We start from the raw sequence: 25080 nt of genomic DNA on the forward strand, positions 1-25080 counted from the left end.
CTACTTATTAGCTATGACTTTTGGAAAATGACAAGCCTCTGGATATTAGTTTCCTTCCTGTAAAATGAGCAGGCTGAACTAGAATATGTTTAAAATCTGTTTCTAGCTATTTTAATCCTAAATTTGTACTTAGTTTTACTTTAAAGATTTATTTAAAAGGTTTTTTTAAAGTGTTAGTTATGCTTCTATTTATTTAACAAGTTCTGTTACCAAAAAAGAGAGAATCAATAAAATATTCTAAAAATGTTGAAAGGATTACTACACATTAACATTAGTAATCCATCTTTCCTGATTCTAAGAAATATGTCAAAAATGGTCATGTAAGCAAAAATTAAAATAAACTATTCTATAAATCAGGTATCCTTAACTTTTTTTTTTTTTTTTTTTTTTTTTTTTGCTGAGACATTTGAGATTGAGTGACTTGCCCAGGGTCACACAGCTAAGAAGTGTCTGAGACCAGATTTGAATTCAGGTCTTTCTGACTTTAGGGCTGGTGCTCTATCCACTGTGCCACCTAGTTGCCTCTTTTTAAAATTTATTATATTTTTTGCTGAGGCAATTGAGGTTAAGTGACTTGCCCAGGGTCACACAGCTAGGAAGTGTTAAATGTCTAAGGTAACATTTAAACTCAGGTCTTCCTGACTTCAGGGCTGGTACTCTATCCATTGAACCACCTAGCTGCCCCATTTTTATTCATTTTTAATGAATAAGTGACTTTTTACTTCCAAAGTATTTGCATACCAAAGGGAGTTCACCATCCCTTGCTGAAAAAGGGAAAAGGAACATTTCTCTTGGTTGGATTGTGTTTGTTCTCCCTAAGTCAAAATGAGTACAAGGATAGCCAACCACATTTAAATCCATGAGGTAGGTCACAATCTACCTTTTGGAGGTATCTTTAGTTTAGTCAATTAACACATATAAGATAATCTTCAAACTGCCCAACAAGGTCAAAGTTGGTCAACTTCCAAAACTAATAAGCATGTCTAACTCGGGCCTGTAAAATAAATCTTATTTTTAGGTCTACAACAGTGTATTCATTATTTAATTTTTTTTCGTAAACTTGATCCATATCTATTAGGCACAATAGTGGTGAATAAAGGCTATGAATACCGCCTGCATCACAGCATTAAAAATGGTCCTTCAAAGATTTAAATAGTTCCAAAACATGGCAAATATAAAATAAAAATATGCCAATTGTAATCCCTGAAATAAAAAATCTGATCTCAAGCTAGCTCTTTAATCAGAGAAGACAGAAATCAAGATGTTGAAAATGCTGCTACTTAGGCAAAAGTAAAGTGAAGCACTACCAAGTTAGCAAATACATACAGAATAACTAAAATTTTCAAGTGAAATCTTACAATGTATAAGTCAATATATCAATTTAATAGTTATTAGATAAGTTTATCTTGTGAATGTATATGTATATTGTATAAAAATAACCATTAATAAACACATACCTTAGAGACCAGAGCCTAGACTAAGAGATTCTACTTCTAGTCTTAAGATACCCCAAACTGAAAGGATAAGAAGGAGTCAAGCTGTGAACAGCTTGGATACATGGGGAAAATGAGAGTGGAGAATCAAAGAAGACCTGAAATTGTAAGCCTGGTGACTAGAAGATCACTGGGTGGCTGGTCCCTTTAAAAATAATAGGAAAAAAACAATAATAGGAAAATTTAGAAGAAGGCATATTACTTTCCCCCCCAACTTTCCTCCTCCTGAATACTAACAAATTTTTGTCTGAAGGAATTCAAATGGCATTGATCTTTTTTTGGAGAGAGAATGGGAACATAAAGGGAAGGAGGGAAGGAAAGGATAATAATAAAATCTTATAAACATAATTAAAAGATTCTAACAAAATTATATTTCAAAATTGTAATTAAACTTCAAGTTTTTTTTAAACAGTTATCCAAAAGTCTTTAATTTACTATTATTAATGCTTTGCATCACTTCTCATTAGACAGCAATTACAAATTCAAATTTACTTAGTCTAATTTTAAAAATAGAAATTTAGTTTGAAGTCTATATTTGAGAGAATGAACTATCCACAGGTTTAAATATTACATACCTGTCAGATTGACTAGAATTACAAGGAAAGATAATGTGGAATGTTGGATGGGATGTGGGACACTGATACATTGTTGGTGGAATTGTGAATACATCCAGCCATTCTGGAGAGCAATTTGGAACTATGCACAAAAAATTATCAAACTATGCATACCCTTTGATCCAACAGTGTTACTACTGGGCTTATATCCCAAAGAGATTTTAAAGCAGGGAAAGGGACCTGTATGTGCAAGAATGTGGCAGCCCTCTTTGTAATGGTCAGAAACTGGAAACTGAGTGGATGCCCATCAATTGGAGAATGGCTGAATAAATTGTGGTATATGAATATTATGAAATATTATTGTTCTGTAAGAAATGACTAGCAGGATGATTTCAGAAAGGCCTGGAGAGACTTACATAAACTGATGCTGAGTAAAATGAACAGGACGAAGAGATCATTATATATTTCAACAACAATACTATATGATGATTGATTCTGATGGATGTGGCCCTCTTCAACAAGAGATGAACCAAATCAGTTCCAAACAAACAGTAATGAATTGAACCAGCTACACCCAGTGAAAGAACTCTGGGAGATGACTATGAACCACTACATAGAATTCCCAATCCCTCTATTTTTGTCTACCTGCATTTTTGATTTCCTTCACAGGCTAATTGTACACTATTTCAAAGTCTGATTCTTTTTGTACAGCAAAATACTGTTTGGACATGTATACATATATTGTATTTAACTTATACTTTAACATATTTAACATGAATTGGTCAACCTGCCATCTGGGGGAAAGGGTAAGGAGGAGGGGAAAAGTTGGAACAAAAGGTTTTGCAATTGCCAATGCTGTAAAATTACCCATGCATATATCTTGTAAATAAAAAGTTATAATAAAAATAAACATTTCTGCGGAAAAATAAGGCTAACTGGTAAATAGACAAGTCAACTATCATATATGATACATATTTTTTTAAAGTATAGTAATGGCACAAGTCAGATGTTTAACATCTTGCTCTCCATTATTTCACATATGAAGTTATTCAACCTTGCATAACTGCTCAATCTATTAATTTTTCACTAAGAACATGGCATTTATCTTTCCACAGAGGACCATAGTTTCTTCTCATTAATTACTCATAGTCACTACTCATTATTTCTTAAACATTTAGAACTCAAATGTCTTATAGACAAGACAGAATTTCATTATTTCCCCCCAAAATCCTGCCCTCTTCTCAATTTCCCTATTACTGTCACTGGTGTCAATGGCACCATTATCCTCCCACTAACAAAGCTCATCATCTAAGTGTCATCCTTAACTCTTCACTCTCACGCATCCCAAAAGATATCCAATCTTTAGTCAATCTTGTCATTTCTAGCTTCATAACTTTTTTTTATGTGCCCTTCTCTCTATTCAGTCTGTATCACCTCTTGACTAAACTATTACAATTATCTTTTAACCATTCTCCCTGCCTTAATTCTAATCCATGCTCCTCTCAGCTGCCAGTGATTTCTCTAAAGTATAGATGAAATTTGTCACTATTGTCCTCAATAAACCCCAGCCTCCCTAAATTAGGATCAAATGTAAAATTCTTTATTTGGCACTTAAAGACCTTCTATAACTTGTTCTTTTCTCCTTTTTCCAATTTTTCCCCCATTTGTTCCCCTTCATACTCTTTTATGATCCAGCTCTGGTGACCGGTTTCCTTGCTGTTTCTCACATATAAAACTTTAGTTCCCATCTTTTGGTCTTGGTTCTTGTATTCCTCACACCTAAACAGCTAGGCCTCCTTATCTTATCTCTAAACTTTCCAGACTTCTTCACGACTCAGCTTACATACTATTTTCCATAGAAGGCCTTAACCCAGTAATATTCAGGTGCTAAACCCTTCCCTTTTAAGAGTACCTTCTACTTTGTATATATCTTATATAATAACTCACATGTTGTCTTCCCCAGTAGACTAAAAGTCCTTGAAAGCAGGCAATTCTTTTATCTTTCTTGGTGTCCATAGAACTTCTAGATAAATACTACTAAAGTAATTTTTAAAAATTCAAATGTTAATGCTTACCAATACTTGCATGATCAATTATGGTATCAATATCCTGGAGACCCCATTTCTTATAAGCTAAAGGTGGTGGCTGTATGTTTTCATTACCCGATGCTGCAGCTGTAGAATTAAGATTTACAGATGCTATGAAATTGTTTTTTATTTTCTTCCCAAATTGTCAAAATTCAACTAAAATTTTTTTACCATGTAAAACCAAAATGAAATCACTCAATTTGTTTTTTTAAAATTGTTAACTACAGCAAGGAAGCAAAAAATATAATTGTGAACTGATTTACTATCTTTAATGAAGAATATATAAAATAGAACATTAAAGACAGAACATTAAAGACAAGAACATTAAAGAACATTAAATTAATAGCAGATCACGAGTTTTAATGCATTCAGGAAAGTGTTAAAACACATACAATAGAAATTAAAACACAGTTATTAACTTCTGTCAATCTGGTAGATACAGATGTTAATAGCAATATTAGAATGAGTGAATGACAAAGAAGCTCTAACATGAATAATTCCATCTAAAGCACAGTAGAAGGTAAAGAAAGAATAAAATTCAATGTTATGGTCATCACCTTATATAATGGAAATCTTGCAAAAGCTCCCTGTTCCCCTTCATCTACCACTCCACTGCTAATGCATCCCCTTTCTATTCAGACAAAATCTTGTTCCTATAGTTATTTACAGTTGTCTCACATAATGCCCCAGGCATGGTAAATATTTACTAAATGATTGCTAAATGATTGGATCAGCTAACCACTAGGTCACATATTACAATACAGTTAAATTCTCATTCAATTTCCTCTATAAAGCTAAGAAAATTACCTTAGTAAAAGAAAAATAAAACCCAATTTTTAAATGCATGATGAATAAAGTCAAGAAAATGGATTTATTTTTCCATATCATCAACTGAACATGATCCACAATGCAGATAAATAACTAAAAGCATAGTCAGTGCAATTCAGAACTAAAAGCAACTATATTTCTTTCAAAGAAAAGTGTATAGTTTCACCAAATAAATTACATTTACTACATTAGAATCTAGATATTTCAAGTAGCAAGGACTATAACAATATGAAATAAAAACATGATAGTATACTTCCTAGAAACTTATTTCCAACTAAAAACAAATCCTTTGACTTTACTGCTAATAAATAACAATGTTCTAAAATTCATGTATGAATTAAGGTGACTTTTATTATATAAGATTTATTATAAAAAATAACTGAAGTCAAAGAAGAGAAGTGTGTTGAAATATTTTACAGAAAAATACTGTAATCTGAAATTTGGGGTCCAGAAGAGAGAAAGCAGATGTAAGAGTTCCTAAAATGTTTCCCAGTGCAGAAGTCTTTGAAATTCTTTTTATTATGCTAAAAATAAGTATGATTAAAATTAGAATTATTAACACTGCAGTTTCTTATCATAACTTTACCTTTTGCTACCTGATTTCGACAAGCACGAAGGGACTGAAAAAGGCTGAATCCATCAATAGTCACAATAGCAGCAGGATATAAGATACTCAACTCTTCATTCTTTTCAGTGAACAAGGAAAAAAAGAGTCAGTTTTCAACATGGTCACATCTGATCTTTGTATTTATTGCACTTAAATGTCCTGAATAATCTAGGAAAACAAACAAGGTTAAACAACTAATTCTCAGGTTTGAAAACAAAAAGTATCAGGAAGATAAACAACGAAAACAAATAGAAAATTTTCCTAAAGATTTTTGGCCAATGCTTTAACATTCTAGACAAATATAAGTTTTCATATTTATGATGAATCTGGCCTTAGATGGGCAATTTTTAAAATCTTTGTTTACATTTATTTTAATCAAATGTGGAAAACTAAAGGCATGATTTCCTTAATATTCATTTACTCCCAAATCTATGGCATTATCTATTGTTATTATTATATATCTCTCACATCATTATCACTAATGAAATTATTCTTTCAAAATGATCACTATCAATAATTTCCTTATCAGCAAGTACAATCACCTTCATTCTCCATAAGTCTAAATTTCCTTGCCTAGAATGGCATTGGACTACATAGCCTCTAAGATCTTTTGTAGATCTAAACTTATGATTCTATGATTTTAATATTTTCCTTGCATACTTTAGTACATTTCTGCATATTTAGTATTACTCTGTTCCACTTTCCACAAACTCTACTCTAAAATAATCTGATTTTCTTCCTATTTGCATCTCTAATGCTGGTGTTAAACACTGAATTGCTAGCCCTGATTCCAGTCCCTTATCAGCCTATTCTACACATAACTGCTAAATTCAGCTGATCTTCCCTTTACAGATTTTCCCATTACATAAATTTTGTCATATCACTGTTCTTTTGGGAATTCTTTCAAAAGGATCCCTATTGACTCCTATATCACATCTAAATTTCTAAACTTCTCTATTTGACTTTCTATACCACAATAATTAAATATCTTGAATCTTAGCTCTCACTTCTACCTATATGTGTGTATGCACGTGTGTGTGTATACACATATACACGAGTATATGTGTATTTGATGTACATATATGTATATAAATTTGTATGCTTCTAACACATATACATACAATACCATCTCCTATTCTAGCTAAGATTGTTCTTTACCTTCCCAAGAACATAACATGATCCATTTCTTCCTTAATGCTATTTCTCTTAACTATAATTGCTTCCTCTTTTTCTATTCAAATTTTAGATGCAGCAACTAATATACTATTTTATATTTTTGTTGATTTATTTTTATATATACACATGTATACACACATACACACACACATAGATAATCTCTCTCCAAATATGTTGCGATAACCTTAATAAGCAAGATTGTAATTTTTTATTCTTTTTGGACCTACTATAGCACTTTGACAGTGATGATATAATGTTACCATCTAATAAGACAAGACATGGAATATATGTCTCTGGGGATAGTCCTACAAATGGAATAGTAAAAAAAAATCTCTATTTGATTAATTAGTTTGCCTTCAAAGAGCTGAACTTGACATGAGGTATTTTTTATAATCTATAATTCCAGATATTTGGTACAAAAATTCTTATTTTGTGCATTTCATCTTCCAAAAACATTATATATCTTAGATTGCTCAACAAATACTTTATCATTGAGATGTGACAATATTATTATGCTATTATGGACCAATATATTTGTATATATAGGTATAGCTATATAATGTGCTATTGATGCTATTATTATGGGAAATCTCTTTCCCTTTTCTAAGGATAACTTTACTTGACAACTTTTGCCACAAAAGAAAATTGAGAGAAAAAAGGATGTAAATATGTTCTATAATTAAAGCTACTATTTCCCTTGGGGAATTGAATAATTATTAAATGTTACAAATAATAAAAAGTTGAGTATACCTAAAAACATGATACTCCACTAAACAAAGAGAAGCAAGCCTGAAATTTTCAGTATTTAATTGTGAAGATATTATAGTTCGAGTTTGAAATAGTTTTGTCATCTGCAGGAAAATTCTAAATTTTGTTTCTGCAAAAGAATAAGGAAGTATTCTAGACAAACATCATTAGTTCTTTTGGTTTTGGTTGGTTGTTTTTTTTTTAATCTGCTAACCTGCTCTGTAACTCCGGGATGCCTTGGGATTTCATAAGTCCTGCACTTTAGCTGTAGTACAGGATCTTCATTCAAAAGTTGTGCAAGCAACAATACACCACTCTAGAAGGAAATCATAATAGATATAAATACTTAATCCCATTTTAAAAATAATCCATGCTTATAAAGAACATTTAAGAGGTCAAACCTTTCCCTTCACTCTAGTTCTTCCTCCTTCCTCCTATACTTTCCTTTCCTCCATTAAATTAGAGCAACTATGTGGAAATTCTTAAATCCTTGTCCTTTTAATAACTATTTGTCCCATTGGCTACTTAGAATCTCTACACTTTCTCATCAAATGATTAGGTTATTTATTAGTTAATATAAAAATATTTAAGACAATCAATCTGATACTTCTCAAGAAGAGTCAAAGTAATGTTACGAATAAATAACTCACCTCAGTATAGAATCGAACATAACCAGAAGTAAAGCCCACCACAATGCAAGTCCAGTCAGGACGCCCAGTAGAACTCCTGTTGCAACCAAAATATCACAAAAATTTAATATCCTATAAACTAAGATAAAGACAAAAATATTTTTCTTTGTTCTTACCTCTTTTGACTCGCCAACGGAATACACAAGGCACTACTTACACATTCCCTAAAAACAAAATCATATTTTATAAAAATTAAAAATCTAGATTGTTGTTTCAAGTAAACAATTCATAAAAGTAGTAATAGTAGTGATGGTAACTAGTATTTATACAGTACAAGAAGATTTGCACATTGCTTTACTTAATTTGAAAAAAGGGTTTAAAAAGAGTGATGGAAAAGATTAGTCACATACAAAAGTCTCAAGTAGTGTTAATAATGAATCACACAAAATGGTGATAAATTCAAATTTTCTATTCAAAGTTATAATTATGTGAATGAAATATGGCAATTGCTTTTAGCCCAATGGAAATTTAAATAATGTGGACATTTCGTGGGATCCATTCTCACTAATCGGGACACACCCATATACATACACACTATTTGATTTACTATCTTGTTTTTTCTCTATCTAGACCAACCCCACAAATCTTATCAATCTGCAAGAAAGCAAGAAATACCCCAATCCTACTCTTAAAACCTATGAGATTCACCTACTATCTTAGAACTATAAAGGAGGCATACTAATTTCTAAAGGAAACTCACCTCATTTTCTAAAAAGTTGAGGTTCTGTCAGGCAGCAAGAGGTAATTAAACCATTAAATTCCAAAGGGCATCTTATTCATTTATCCTTCACTGACCCCAGCCTAATTCATTCATTACTAACTCACATAGAAATATCAAGAACATTTTTGCCTACCACCAGCACAAAGAAAAAGGAAATTCAAAAGATTCATTGAAACAATGTGCACTATTTAGAAGAGAAATGAAATATATTTATTCAAAGTATCTGATTTAAAAACAAATTTATATTTCTGATAACTGAACTGAAAGTCTCTGGGATTACCTAATTAATTCCAAGAGGCAATTTTGAGGCATGGTAAAATTAATTAATATGAAGTTTCTTGGCTTCCTGTGCTAAAAGCTATATACTTTGATGCCACAAATAGAACACTGGGCCTGAAGTCAGGAAGAATTGAATTTAAATATGGCATGACAAACTTTACTAGCAGGAGACTTGACTCTGTACAAGTCACTTATCTGCTTGTTTCATTTTCTCAACTATAAATGTACATGTACCTAATATATGTACTGTTCTTAGTATCAAATTATTTAATATCTGTAAAGCACTTATTTGCATGGTGTCTAACACATAGGCATTTTCTAAAAAATGCCCAATTCCTTCATTTCTTCCTTTTCTCTCCTTCCTTCCCTTCCATGGTAGAAATTAGTTCAGAATTCTTCATTCTATAGGGGAAATCTATTTACTAAAGTAACCTCTATAGTTTGAAGCACTTAGAAATTTTAGAAATAAAAGATACTATATATTTTTTCAGGTGTTACTCTATATCTTGCCTAAAGAGTAGTGAATGATTTCTTGAATTCTTAGATGAATACTAGATGGTAAAAGGGATTTTGCATAATTTCTTCAAAAATTTTTTTGAATATTCCAAAAGAGATCAAATTCTCTTCTTTATCATAAGTAAAATTTTCTAATGAGGCAATGTAAATAAATACAAATGTTTTAGGAAAGTTGTAATTTAATATTAATTTCAAGGATTTTCTAGTTGTATTAATAGGTACTTTTTGACCTATTATACATTTTTTGTAGATCAAACCAATAATTTCACATCAATAACTTATTTCTTTATACAAGAGATCATTACTTGGTACCTACCCTTCTTCAACACTTAGAGAACCACTCCAACCAACAGCATATTGCATTTCTTCCTTTCCTTTGTCACTGTATTTCCACTTTGCTGAAAAAATCAAGATATCAATCTATATAAAAACTCATGAAACCTCAAGTATTAATATTTCATTAAAATTTTTTCTTGTTCTTCAAAATATTTTTACAAATAATACATTGGTATTTTTGAGCTTCTTCTGTAGTGTTGAAAGAGGAAATATAATTCCTGTTCTTAAGGTGTTAGAATATAGTTCAGAAAATTAAAAGACTTAACTAACTACACAAAGCAACAGATTACATGCCAAATTCATGGAACAGATAATTTCTTGAAGAGTTCAGCAGAGATCATTATATGTTGGGGTAATTGTAGAGTACTTGAACAGAATCTAAGCCAAGAGTTCAGATCAGAGCTTAGAACTCTCCGTTCCCATGAGAAGCAGACTCAGAGTTCAGCATGCTCTCCATGAGACCTTTCCCACAATGTGCAAAGCCACTAAGGAAGTGAGGCAGAAAGGTGTTAACTTGGCTCCCATGGGACAGGATCCAGATATGTCTTATCTCATGCTTATCTCATGCTCTATATAAAACTGAGTGAGCTATGAAATATCTCTCTTAGAAATTTTCCATCTCCTATGAGACCCATACTTTAGTCAGCTTGTTTACAGCCCATCCTCTTCCATGGCTAAACTTCTCAGTTTTTAGGCTGACAGAGGTTAAGCCTATGATCACATAGTATTAGAAACCAAATTTAAATTCAGGTCTACATACTCCAAGTCAAGCATCCTATCTACACTGCCACCAATTCCTTTCTTACCATCCCCTTTTCAACATACATAAGTTGCCTCATAGGAGAGGAACTATTTTATTTTTGTCTTTGCATTTTCAGCACCTAGCATAGTACCTAGTACAGAGTAGGTGCTTGATAAATATTTGTTAATTGATTTATTTATGGTAGGGTATAGAAGACAAAAACAAATAATTTTAACAAAAACTACAAAGTGCTAAATATGTCAGAGGATTATAAGTGATACCAAAGATCCAACGAGGGAAATGACATCTGAAATCAGTTTTTAAGAATGGAAATCATTTCAGCAGATGAAAAAAAAATGGAATTGTATTCCAAATATGATGAAATACATGAATGAAAGCTTGGAAATAAAGAGATAGAATTTAAGGAAATACTTGGAGCTATTCACAAGATTATTGAGTAATGTGCAGATTGATGGCATGGGGAAAACTAGAAACAAGGAGGCAAATTAGAAGTAAGAAAGTAAAAAAGTAATGAAGGCCTAAACTAGACTGGTGAGTAGAAAATAGGGGGAAGATGTAAAGGATATTGAGGAAGCTAGTCACTGAATGTAAAAGAGGGAGGAACAGAAAATGACTAAGTTTTGGCCCTAAGTTTTCCCTGAATAAGAAAATGCTATCAGTTATGGAGCTTCATAATTTAGAAAAAAGAACATATTCTGGATGTGAAAATGACTCAGTTTTGGATATAGTAAATGTAATATATCAGCCATTGATTTAAGTATATGTATCTAAAGTAGCAGTTAAAAACTTAAGGCCAGATTTTAAGGAAAGATTGAAAGTGAAGATAGAAATATGGGAGCTAGAAACTTCACATCAAGAATTAACTGAAGTTGTGGTAATAAATAAAATCACCAAGAGAATGCTGAAAACAGAGTCTCATAAAACACATATTGACTGAAGAAAGAAGAAAAATCTAGTAAAATATCAGTCCAAAAGGAAATGATTCACAAAGCATAGTATCATAAAAACCAACAGAAAAAGGATCAAAAGTCAAATATGTCACAGGGAATGAGAAAAGAAAATCCATTAGATTTAGGGGTAAAGACTGTAAAGACAATCATTTTCATGGAAACCACATGTGTCAGAAGCTACTCAGTCCAGATACACGTAATATATTCAATAGCACTAGTAATATTTTTTAAAAAAATACAAATAACTACAGTTAAATTCTAAATTTAGCAATGGCATAAGGCAGAAACTGATTTAAAAAAAAAAACCTCAATTCCAATCTTTATCCTAAATGTAAATTATATCCTACTATTAAAAAATACAAATAATTAACTCCTTTTTTCTAATATTTTAATTCAACAAGAATTTATTAAGCACCAACTATGTGTTGAGATTGGGTAGGTACCAGATTTACTAAAATAAAAATGAAAATCTCTGACCTCAAGGAGCTTATATTCTCCTAGAAGGATAAAACATATACAAACTCAAGTAATTACAAAATATATCCAAAGTAAACATAAAATAATTATTCACAACTAAGGTAATCTGTAAAGGCCTCATTTAGATTCAACTAATTTGGAAGGTGGGTTGTATGTGTGTGTGTGTATATATATATATATATATATATATATATATATATATATATGGAGAATAACATGAATGGTATGAATAGTCTGGATTCAAATTTAAAATTTTTGCATCAATGTTCATTATGGAAATTTTCAATATATTTTTTTTCCTCTGTTTTTGGTTTTCCTAGTTTAGGTATCAGCACCTTATTTGTGTTGTAAAAGAAATCTGGTAGGATTCTCTATCTGTTTTATCAAATAATTTATACAGTATTGAAATTAATTGTTCTTCAAAGAGTAGAATTCATTTTTGAATCCATCTGGTCCTGAGATTTTTTTTAAGGGAGCTCATTGATGTCTTATTTAATTTCTTTTTTTAAGATAGGATTATATGGCCCATAATAATTGCTTTAATTTCCTCTTCCTTAATGGCATGTTCACCCTTTTCATTTTTGAAACTGGTAATTTGATCTTCTTTTTATTTTTTACATCAAATTAACCATCTGTTTATTTTATTTTTTCCCCTTAAAACCAAGTCCTAGTTTTATTGATTAATTCAATGTTTTGTGTTTTTTTTTTAACTTTTTAATTTTATTCATCTCTCCTTTGATTTTAAGAACTTCTAATTTGGTGTTTAATTTAGGATTTCAAATTTGTTCCTTTTTTCTAATTTTTAAAAATTGCATTGCTAATTTATTGATCTGCTCTTTTCTATTTTATAGATGGAAGCATTTAGAGATATAAAATTTCCCTTAAGTAGTATTTTGGCCGCATCTCACAAATTGTGGAATATTGGTCTCACTGTTGTTAGCCTTCTTAATGAAATAATTGATTGTTTCTATGGGGATTACTTTCCAGTTAATTTTTATTCTATGTTTTTTTATTGTCCTTTACTTAATGTGATTTTTATTGCATTGCTGTCTGAAAAGAATACATTTGATATTTCTGCTTTCTTATATTTATGAGCTTTTTAAATGTCTCAATATATGGTCAATTTCCATTCAGTTTTCTTCAGAGATCTATCATATTTATCTTTCTTATTTATTTTATGGTTAGATTTATCTAGTTCTGAGAAGGAAGAGTTGAGGTTTCCCACTTATATAATTTAATTGTTTATTTCCTTCTGCAATTCATTTAACTTTTCCTTTAAGAATTTGAACACTATGCTATTTGGGGAACAGGGGGCAGAGAGGTGGTGCATAGTAGACAGATATACTTCAACATCTAAAGTATCTTTTAGCAAAATGAAGTTTCCTGTTTATCTCTTTTTACTGGAGGTGGTTTTTTTTTTTTTTTTTTTTTTTTTTTTTGCTATAGGGGGTTTGAGGATGGGGAGGAGACTGCTACTGCTTCATTTTCTTTTTTACCTCAGCTATAGCATAACAGATCCTGCCCTCGCCCCTTATTTTTACTTTGTGTCTCAGTTTCAAGTGTGTTTTCTGTAAACAACATATTGCTAGATTTTGATTTCTAATCCCTCCTTCTTATCCACTTCCATTTTATGGGTAAGTTCATCTTATTCATATTCACAGCTGGTTCCCCCATTGATCATTCTCTCATTCTTTCTGTTTTATCTTGTCCCTCTTTAAAAGTCTGTTTTAAGGGGCAGCTAGGTGGTGTAGTGGATAGAGTACCAGCCTTGAAGTCAGGAGAAAGTGAGTTCAAATCTAGTCGAAACTGAGTTCAAATCTAGTCTCAGACACTGCCCAGCTGTGTGACCCTGGGCAAGTCATTGAACCCCAATTGCCTCAGCAAAAAACAACAAAAAAGTCTGTTTTGCTTTTGACCACTGCTTTCTTTTATTTGCCTTCTCTTTTACTATCACTACCCCTTTTTCTCATCTCTTCCTCTCCTATTTCCCTATTGGATAAGTTATATATCTATACCTGAGTGTATATATTATTTCTCTTGGAACCAATTACAATCAGAGTGAGTTTCAAGTATTGACCGCCTCTCCCACCATCACTATTTCCCCCTCCACTGCAAAAGCTCTTCCTTGGGAGCCTCTTTTATATGAAATAATTTTCCCCATTATACCTCTCCTTTCCCCCTTCTCCCAAGCATCCCTCTTTCTTACCCTTTCAATTTTTTCCCCAAATCATCTCATCATAATCAACTAATATCAACAGCATCGATATATTCTCCTAACTACCCTAATAAAAAGAAAGTTCTTAGGAGTTATAAGTACCATCTTGCCATATAATAATGTAAATAGTTTAACCTTATTGAGTCCCTTAGGCTTTCTCTTTTTTGTCTACTTTTTATGCTTCTCTTGAATCTTATATTTGAATGTCAAGTTTTCTATTCAGTTCTGGTCTTTTCATCAAGAATGCTTGAAAGTCCTCTATTTCATTAAATCTTTTTTTTTTTTTTTTTTTTTTTTTGCTTCTGTGAAGGAGACTTTGTTTTGCTGGATTGATGATTCTTTGTGGTAATTGTCACTTTTTTACCCTCCAGAATATCATATTCCAAACTCTTTGCTTATTTTAAAGTGAAAGCTCCTAAATTTGGTGTGATTTCAATAGTGGTTCTACAACATTTGAACTGTTTTTTCTTCTGGCTGCTCACAATATTTTCTTCTCAACCTGGGAACTTTGAATATGAATGAATATTGTTGGCAGTTTTCATATGGGGATCTCCTTCAGGAGGTGATTAGTGTATTCTTTCCATTTCTAATTTACCTTCATATCTAAGCTATCAGAAGTGTTTTCTTTGACATTTTCTTGAAATATGATGTCTATTTTTCTTTTAACATGGTTTTCAGGAAATTCTTACGTTGTCTCTCTTTGATTTGTTTTCCAGGTCAATTGTTTTTCTGATAAGACATTTCACACTTCCTTTTATTTTTTCATTCTTTTGATTGTTTTATTGTTTCTGGTTGTCCAACGGAGTCATGAGCTTCCACTTGACAAATTTTAATTTTTAAGGAACTATTTTCTTCGGTCAATTTCTGTACAGCTTTTTCCATGTGGCCAATTTTGCCTTTTTCTGTTGTCATCCCCATCTGGCTCCCTCCTCTCGCCTCCTGCGAGATTTTTGTGCCTCTTTTATCACTAGGCCAATTTTGCATTTTGTTTTGTTTTTTTCCCTCTACCACTCTTATCTCTTTTAACTCTTTCAGGAACTTTTTTTTTAAAGATTGGGTCCAACTAGCATTTTTCTTTGAGGCTTTGCTTGTAGCTATTTAGACATCATTGTCTTCTGAGTTTCTGTCCATCTTCCCTGTCACTATAGTAGCTTTTTAATGTTCAGTTATTTTTTGTTGTTGTTGGCTTTGTTTTTTTCCCAACTTATCTCTTGACTTTTAATTTTATGTTAAAGTTGCATTCTGCTATCACAATCAAGGGGGCATTGTTACAAGCTTCAGAATTTTTCTGTTGCTGTTTTTAGAACTAATTCCGTCAGTTTTCAGTGCTTCCAAGGTGGTGTGATCCAGGGAGAGGCGTGGTCACTGCTCTTCTGGCCTATACTCCAGTCTTTACCTACTACAATATACTGTATAGATTGTCCATCAAATTACCTGTCCCAATATGAGTAATAGCTATTCTTCATCTCTTGGGTATTTCTTCTGTTGTTTGTCAGGCCAAACTCTTGAGGGCATACAAATCTCCATGGAGCTTGACAATGTTTTATAATCAGCATAATGTCATTTGTAAATAGGCACACTTTACTAATAACATATTTATATAACATTTCAATATACAAAGCAATTTGTAAATCTGAAAATTCCTGATTAGTTAATATTTTTATATATAGTTCCATGTAATTTTTAAAAATAATCATGACATCCAAAATAATTATACATCAACGGACTAGTGCAAATTCATTCTTTTCTACCATGTTTTCCTCAAGATGAAGTGGTTAATAATAATTCATATTTATAGATATGTGCCATAAACGTTGAATATATTCTACTTTCTCAATTCCTATGTCTACTAGCAGATTAGGTCTCAGTAAACAGTTGATATTTCTCATTTCAGGGCTCTAGGGGATCATGAAATTGTTGGAGTTTCTTTCTACTGCTATAGCTCATGAGCCCCTAACAGTTTTTTCTTCTTCCATATTCACTTTATATTAATTATTCAAGCCAATTTAATTAGCTTTTAATTAGGGGCAATTACTAAGGTTGAATAGAAAGAACAGTTGGGTATAAAATATTCCTTCAGAAAATAAGACACACTTTCCTGTAAGTACGTGTAGAATCAAAGGAATTCTGCAGTTTTCTGTTTGCCATCTTACAAAGTACAAAGTCTCTCTTTCTCTTTATATTCTTCTCTGGCCTCCAGAACAGTATCTACTCCAGGGGTTGGCTAAAAGTCAACAAGCTTGCCAATGAAAATTCCTGAATACAAAACTCTTAGCTATTTTATACAAAACTCTTAGGGCATATTGAGTTTCTTCAGCCAATTCTAATGCAATTCCTCTGTAGCATCATTTCATTTATTCAATGGCCTTCATTCTTTCCAAATTAATCAAGGACTTCTTCTATACTTACTTAAAAGTCTTTGATGATGAGTCCTATGAATAATGTCTAGACTTCCTTCACACTTAGTTCATTTCTCTGACTAATTCAAATCAAGAAATCAAGGGTCTCTGTAATTATGAAGTAGTAATCTAGGACATTACTCTTATTTTCCCAAATTAATGACTGCTATCCTCAGCTAATCTTTTGAAGTATATTTGGTAAAGTCTGTAGTCTCAAATCCCGGATAGCTTTACAGTGAATTGTGAAACTTTTGTTCTTTTTTGAAGGCCTTCCCTGGTGCCCTATATTGTTGAATCTCAGGGAAAAAATTGATGAAATACAATTTGTAATTAAATTTAATAGTTATCATCTTTCTTTATTTCTAAGTGCATGGTGATACAATTTAACAAATCAACATTATTTTACAAAGTTATAATGGACTACTAATTTTTTTTAGTGCTTACAAAAAACTCTGGCAAACCCCGAAATTATTAAAAAAAAAAAAAAAAAAAAAGGAAAAAAAACCAGAATTGATCAATCACCTTATCACATTTAGAACAATTAAAAACAATGCTTGTCTTTATCAGGTAAAGATGTCCCTACATATTCAGTCAATAAGTCAGAGGAATGAACTAGGTGTGACCAAGACCCAGACATCATTATTAAAACCAATCAATCAACCAATCAATAAAATGTGATTACATTCATAAATACCTGAAAGTCATTGAATAAAACGGAATGGTGCTTTACAAGAAGTGTGCTGGCATTTGCTGGGGAGATCAAATCATGTTCTGCAGATCTTTTAAAAATAGAAGTCATGTTGGAAATTGAACAATTAAAACATTTGGCTGGAAAAGAGAGAAGTTAGCTATGTCCCTGTGAGGAAATCAATCATTTGAAGCAAAGAAAGGATAGAAAACATCTGACTTCTTGTCTACTCCTAAGCAAAATTTTATGAATAACTCTCCAAACAGGAGTTTCAGCACAAGTAATTTTGAGTTACTCTTTTGCCACATTTTAGCTAAGAACCCTCTTTAACCCTCCACAATAGTGGAAAAAGATATGTATGTGGGTAGAGGGGAAGACAGAAAGGTATTATATGTTAGTAAATACTCCTTTTCTGAAAGCTAATTAAGGCTAATTGGCTACTGATATAAAATAATGGTAGAAGAATGCATATTGGTAGGGGTTCTTGAAACTACAGAATTACAAAAATTGCCTCTAAGGGTCCCGTGGATACAAGAGAAGATGTGGCAACTGCTTTTTGAGGACCCAACTAAGGACTCAACAGACTGGCAAGTATAAATGGGAGCTGTGTTAGTAGTTCCACAGCATATACTGTTGTTAATTAATTTTGATAATAATGATGATGATGATGGTGATAGGATACACTATACTATAAGGTTTATACAAAGTTTTCATCACAATAACTTTTTTGAGACAGGTAGTACACGTATTATTATCTCCCTATTACAGATAAGGAAATTGGCCAGAGTCAAAGAGCTAATAAGTATCAAAAAGGATTTGAATTGGGGGGGGGGGGGGGGGGGGGGAGGAGTGGAGAGGGAGAAGCGTGGAGTCATGATGGCAGAAGGGACACACACTTCTTTCTGATATTCTCCCATGACCCTCAGATTAATTAGCAAATCCAGCCTCTGAATTAATTCTGGACTGGCAGAATCCACAAATATTCAGAGTGCAATAAATTACCAGCAGAAGATAATTTCGAAGATCCCTAGAAAAGGTCTGTTTCAATCTGGCACAGGGGGAGGTGGGTCAAGTGCAAGCAGGGCAAGCACAGACACCAGTGCAGGCTGTTTAGGATCAAGGTGGTGGGAATTCTACACAGTGGAGAATCTATGGGGAGGAATCTACAGCAGTGTTGGTTACTCTGCCCTGGTTGCAAGCCAGTAGGTCAGCAGAGAAGTTATAAAACACCCAATACAAACACAAAAGTAAAGAGTGAACCCTTAAATACCAGAATCTCACAGAACCTGGCCACACCCACCCAGCACTGGAAGGCAGTAAACATTGACCCAGTGCAGCTACTCCCCAGGCCACTTGTAGAGGAAGCTTGGACAACCCCCCTTTCCCTAAAAACAGATCTCAACTTAAAACAAAATGAATAAAAAAGCAAAAAGAACTCTAACCATAGATAGTTTTTATGGTAAAAGAGAAGAACAGATTTCAAACCCTGAGGAGACTGAAAGCAAATCATCTCTAGATGAAGCCCCAAAAGGTGGTATACATTGGTTCCCATCACACAAGGCTCTTCTAGAAGAAATTAAAAAGGAGCTTAAAAGAGAGCTAGAAAAAAAATGGGGAAAGGAAATTAAAACTTTGCAAGAGGGTTTGGAAAAGGCAACACAAAATAGACTTAGTGAAGTAGAAAAACATATAACTCATTAAAAAATAGATTTGACAAAATGAAAAAAAAAAAAACAACTCTCAGAAAAACAAAATCTGTGAAATGGAAAAAGAAAATAACTTAAAAAAATTCCATAGAACAAAACAATTCATCTAAAAATTCAATTGAACAAATACAAAAAGAAGTAAAAAAAAAAAAAGTAAATGAAAATAATTCTCTAAAAATCAGAATTGAACAAACGGAAATGAATGACTCAATGAAACAACAAAAATCACTCAAGCAAAATCAAAAAAAATGAAAAAAATAGAAAAAAAATGTAAAATGCCTAAATGGGAAAACAACTGACCTGGAAAATAGAAAGACAATCTAAAGATTATTGGACTCCCTGAAAACCATGATGAAAAAAGGGCACAGACACTATTTTTCAGGAAATAATCAAAGAGAACTGCCTGGATTTCATAGAATCAGAAGGTAAAATAGCTATTGAAAAAATTCACCGAACACCTCCTGAAAGAGATCCCAAGATTAAAACTCCAAGAATATTGTGACTAAATTTCAGAACTATCCAACCAAGGAAAAAATATTACAAGCAACCAGAAAGAAACAATTCAGATATTGAAGAGCCACAATAAGAATTACCCAGGATCTAGCAGCTTCCATCTTAAAGGATTGAAGGGCCTGTAATCTGATATTCTGAAAGGCAAAGGAACTTGGAATGTAGTCAAGAATAAATTACTCCACTAAACTGAGTATTTTCTTTCAGGGAAGAAGATGGATATTTAATGAAACAGGAAATTCCATTTATTTCTGATGAAAAGACCAGAGCTAAACAAAAAAGCTGACCTCCAAATATGGAACTCAAGAGAAGCATAAAAAGATAAAAAGAAAAGAACTCTTGAAAACTGTTTTTCTATTATGGGTCTACATAGAGAGCACATTCGATTTTACAATACTTACATTAAGCCTTATACAGCATGCGAGTAATCCACTTTGCCCTCCTAAAAGAATCCCGATTCCTACCTTTTTTACCTATTTTTTTATTTTAACAGAAGATAACCCAAACATGATTAACCCCGTTATACGACTAGCCCTTGGAAGTATCTTCGCAGGCTTCCTCCTAATAACGAACATCCTTACTACTACAATAATTCCAATAACAATACCCACCTTAACAAAACTCTCTTACAATATAAAAAAGAAACTAGAGGTGGAAACTAGAAAAAAGGTAAAGTGGAAATAAAAGGAAGGAAGTTATATCTCGGAAAGAGGCAAAGAAAACCTACTATAATTGAGGGGGAAAAGGAAAGGGGATGAACATTTGGTTTTTTTATCAGATTTGGTCAAAGAAAAAAATAGAATTTGGTTTCCTTTAAAACTTCCCCCCTTATAAAAAGTGGGAGGGAAAAGGGGAAGGTGGGAAATAGGGGAAAAAAAAAAATTTGGGAAAAATAAGGGGGGGATGCCAAAGGGGGATGGTTAAAGAAAAAAATGGGGAGGAGGGAAAGAGGAAAAGGAAAAGAAAGATAATATTCATTAAAATGGCAGGAAAAAGTTGTAGTTTTTGTAAAGGAATTGAAGAATTTAAAAGTTTGGGATGAATGGTTGCCAAATCCTACAATATTTTTTAAAGAAACTCATTGAAAGCAGGATACATACAGAGTAAAGATAAAAATTAGCAAATTAATATGCTTGGGAATAAAAAAGCAGGGCTAGCCCTCCTGATCTCAGATCAAGCAAAAGGAAAAATTGATCTAATTAAAAGAGATAAACAAGGAAACTATATCTTACTAAAAAGGGTAATAAGAATAATGAATAACAATACTAAACATATATGCCCAAGGGAAAGGGAGCCCTTAAAGAATTGAGGCCAAAAGAAATAAAAACAAAACTATAACATGGGAATCTAAACTTTCCTCCCCAGAACTGATAAACAAACCACAAAATAAATAAGAAAGAAGCAAAGGTAAAAGAATAATAGAAAGTTAGTTTATAGTTTTTTAAGAAAACTGAATGGAACGAAAAGGGATACACTTTCCCGGCAGTTCATGGAACCTATACAAAAAAAAGACCAAAATCAAAAGAAAAGGCAGAAATAGTAACTGCATTTTTTCAGATCAGATCAATAAAAATCCATTCTAAAAGGCCATTGGAAAACAGCCAAAAGTAATTGAAACAAATCTATCCTAAAGAATGGTGGGTGAAAACAAATCAAGACCCAATAAAATTTCATCCAAAAAATGACAATAATAAAACCAATCCAAAATTTTTAGAGAAATGGTTATAAGGGAAATTTTTATCTCCCAATGCTTTTTAAAAATAGAAAAAGGGATCAAAATTTGGGCGCTAAAAAGCTAGAAAAAGAACAAATTAAAAATCCCTAATAAAATACCAAACTTGAAATTCTAAAAATAAAAGGATTAATAAAATTGAAAGTAAAAAAAAAAAAATTGAATTAATAAAACTAAGAGTTGGTTTTATAAAAAAACCCAACAAAATAGATAAACATTTAGTTAATTTGATTAGAAAAAATAAAGAGGAAAATCAAATTGTTAGTCTCAAAAATGAAAAGGGAGAACTTCCACTAATGAAGAGGAAATTAGAGCAATAATTAGGAGTTATTTTGCCCAACTTTATGCCAATAAATTTGACAACCTAAGTGAAATGGAGGAATACTTACAAAAATATAGACTGCCCAGATTAACAAAAGAGGAAACAAATTACTTAAATAATCCCATTTTAGAAAAAGAAATAGAACAAGCTATTAATCAACTCCCTAAGAAAAATCCCCAGGACCAGATGGATTTACATGTGAATTCTACCAAACATTTAAAGAACAATTAACTCCAATACTATATAAACTATTTAAAAATAGGGAATGAAGGACTCCTACCAAATTCCTTTTATGACACAGACATGGTAATGATATCTTTTTTTTTTTTTTTTAATTTTTTTTTTTTTTTTATTTAATAGCCTTTAATTTACAGGATATATACATGGGTAACTTTACAGCATTAACAATTGCCAAACCTCTTGTTCCAATTTTTCACCTCTTACCCCCCACCTCCCTAGATGGCAGGATGACCAGTAGATGTTAAATATATTAAAATATAACTTAGATACACAATAAGTATACATGACCAAAACATTATTTTGCTGTACAAAAGAATCAGACTCTGAATTATTGTACAATTAGCTTGTGAAGGAAATCAAAGATGCAGGTGTGCATAAATATAGGGACTGGGAATTCAATGTAATGGTTTTAGTCATCTCCCAGAGTTCTTTTTCTGGGTATAGTTAGTTCAGTTCATTACTGCTCCATTAGAAATGATTTGGTTGATCTTGTTGCTGAGGATGGCCTGATCCATCAGGACTAGTCATCATCTAGTATTGTTGTTGAAGTATATAATGATCTCCTGGTCCTGCTCATTTCACTCAGCATCAGTTCGTGTAAGTCTCTCCAGGCCTTTCTGAAATCATCCTGTTGGTCATTTCTTACAGAACAGTAATATTCCATAATTTTCATATACCACAATTTATTCAGCCATTCTCCAACTGATGGACATCCATTCAGTTTCCAGTTTCTAGCCACTACAAAAAGGGCTGCCACAAACATTCGTGCACATACAGGTCCCTTTCCCTTCTTTATAATCTCTTTGGGATATAATCCCAGTAGTAACACTGCTGGATCAAAGGGTAAGACATGGTAATGATATCTAAACCAGATAGGATGAACACAGAGAAAGAAAATTATAGACCAATCTCCCTAATGAATATTGATGCAAAAATCTTAAATCACCCCTAGGATAATATACCATGACCAAATAGGATTTATACCAAAAATGCAGGGTTGATTCAATATTAAAAAAACTATTAGCACTTTATCAATATCAATAACCAAATTAACAAAAATCATATGATTATTTCAATAAATGCAGAAAAATCATTTGATAAAATCTAACACCCTTTCCTATTAAAAACACTAGAAAGTATAGGAATAAATGGACTTTTCCTTGAATTTCAGGTCTCCCGATTCCAAATCCAATGCCCTTTCCACACTATCAAAATGTCTCTGCAGTGATTACTGCCATAAAACTTACTCATTATAATCTGTCACTTATGTATGTAGAGGGGCACCCTGGACTTGTTTTCTCAAATTGTCCTGTTTTCCAGAAATGAACCCCACCCCATAACATAACAGTGATCTTTTGAGACTGAATTCTATTAAACTTTTCAATGCCGTTGGAAACTGAGTCAATTACAAGCCTGGATCCAGTCATCAATTATAAGCCTGGATCCAGTCAATCTGCCAAGCAGAAAAACTATGCAGTTGGGACCTTTTGAGATAAGCCAAACAGCCTCCCTCTGTGGTGCAATGTTTCCAAGTCCTCCTCCTCCCTTTCACTCCCCCTCCTTTACTACTCCTTTCTTCCTCCCATGCCACTTCCACTTGGGAGGGGATTACCCTCCATTCCTCCCATGAGACTTCCCCTTTTTTGCTATACCCCCCAAATATCCAAGGTTCTGTTTGTATTGCGGGGCAACTTGGTATAAGAAGTTCACACATTCATGTGCCTCTCTTATTATCCATGTCTTGTGGAATTATGACTTTTGGTAAAGATGCATTTCTATACCAAACTGTGTGTGTGTGTGTGTGTGTGTGTGTGTGTGTGTGTGTGTGTGTACATAACCCTATTTCAGATAATGGTGAGATTCATCCAATTCTAATTCTTTCCAATATGTTTGTATATTCTTTTAAGAAAACAGTAAATTTCCTCCCTTCCTCCTTTCCATAGTTTGACAGGATAAGATACCTGACACTGTATCAAAACCATTTATGGTTCTCTTTCTCCTCATAATATCCTTAGAACAAATTCAATCAATTTACCCCATCTGGGATTTCTGTTTTTCTCCTTCATTTAATTCATTCATTATTCTCTGAAGACATTAAAGTTCTAAAGGGAACTCTCTATTATTTCTATTATATGTCAGCACTATAGCATCATATAATTCATTCCAATTGCTCAAATTTACCTCTCTAGGTTTCTCTTGATTCTTCTATTTTTACTTCAAAGTTCCTACTTAGCACTGGACTTTTCATCAGAAATGCCTGAAAGTCTTCTAAATTCTACTAAATATCCATTTCTTCCTCCTCTAGGACTGTATTCAGTTTTTGAAGTTGTTATTTTTGTTTGAAAGTTATTCTTTTTTTTTTGCAAGGCTATGTCTTTTTCCTTTTGGAATACTATATTCCAAGATCTCCTCTCTCTCTGTAGAAACTGCTGGCGCTTGTGTGAGGATTCTTATTGGGATTCTTTGGTACTTGAACTGATTAATTTTGAATCCTTACCATACTTTTATATGACATTAGAGATCTGAATTTTGGCTATGACATCCTAGGACTCTTCCTTATGGAATTTCTTTTATGAGGTAATTGACAGATTCTTTCTATCTTTTCTTGCTCTCTCATTTAAGGGAACTAGGTGGTTTTCATTCATGATTTCTTAAGAAATAGCATTAACATTCAAGGTTTTTTTTAAATCATGGTTTTCAGGGAATTAAATGTTTTAAATTATCTTTTTAATCTGTTTCCCAAGTCAATTGTTTTTGATATCAGTCATTATGCATTTTCTTCTATTTTTTCAGTTCTTTGATTTTGTTCTATTACTTTCTGCTATCTCATAGAGTCACTGATTTCTATTTGGGCTATTCTAATTTTCAGGGAATGTTATTTGGGTTAAGTTTACCATCCTTCACCTTACATCTGGATTCTCTCTGACCCAACAGCATTACTTTTAAAGAGTCTCAGTATCTTTAATAAGCCAAAGAATGGTCCATAAAGTTTTCCATGGAAGTAAAAATGTAAAAATCACATCCCTCTATAAGATGCACTCATCT

General features: G+C 32.4%; 1 protein-coding gene across 2 annotated transcripts in view; it reads right to left on the bottom strand.

The window, feature by feature from the left end:
* Positions 1-25080, bottom strand: part of RAB3GAP2 (RAB3 GTPase activating non-catalytic protein subunit 2) — a 122860-nt gene that overhangs the window by 65390 nt on the left and 32390 nt on the right. For both annotated transcript variants that reach the window (XM_031937392.1, XM_012547889.3), the window contains exons 4-9: positions 10014-10095; positions 8298-8345; positions 8143-8218; positions 7707-7808; positions 5549-5648; positions 4123-4221 (exon numbers count right to left, since the gene is read on the bottom strand). In XM_031937392.1, the coding sequence (XP_031793252.1) occupies positions 4123-4221; positions 5549-5648; positions 7707-7808; positions 8143-8218; positions 8298-8345; positions 10014-10095 (507 nt within the window). The remainder of the gene's footprint in view (positions 1-4122; positions 4222-5548; positions 5649-7706; positions 7809-8142; positions 8219-8297; positions 8346-10013; positions 10096-25080) is intronic.

The sequence above is a fragment of the Sarcophilus harrisii genome, chromosome 4 (genome assembly GCF_902635505.1).
Source record: "Sarcophilus harrisii chromosome 4, mSarHar1.11, whole genome shotgun sequence".
Taxonomy (NCBI): Eukaryota; Metazoa; Chordata; class Mammalia; order Dasyuromorphia; family Dasyuridae; genus Sarcophilus; species Sarcophilus harrisii.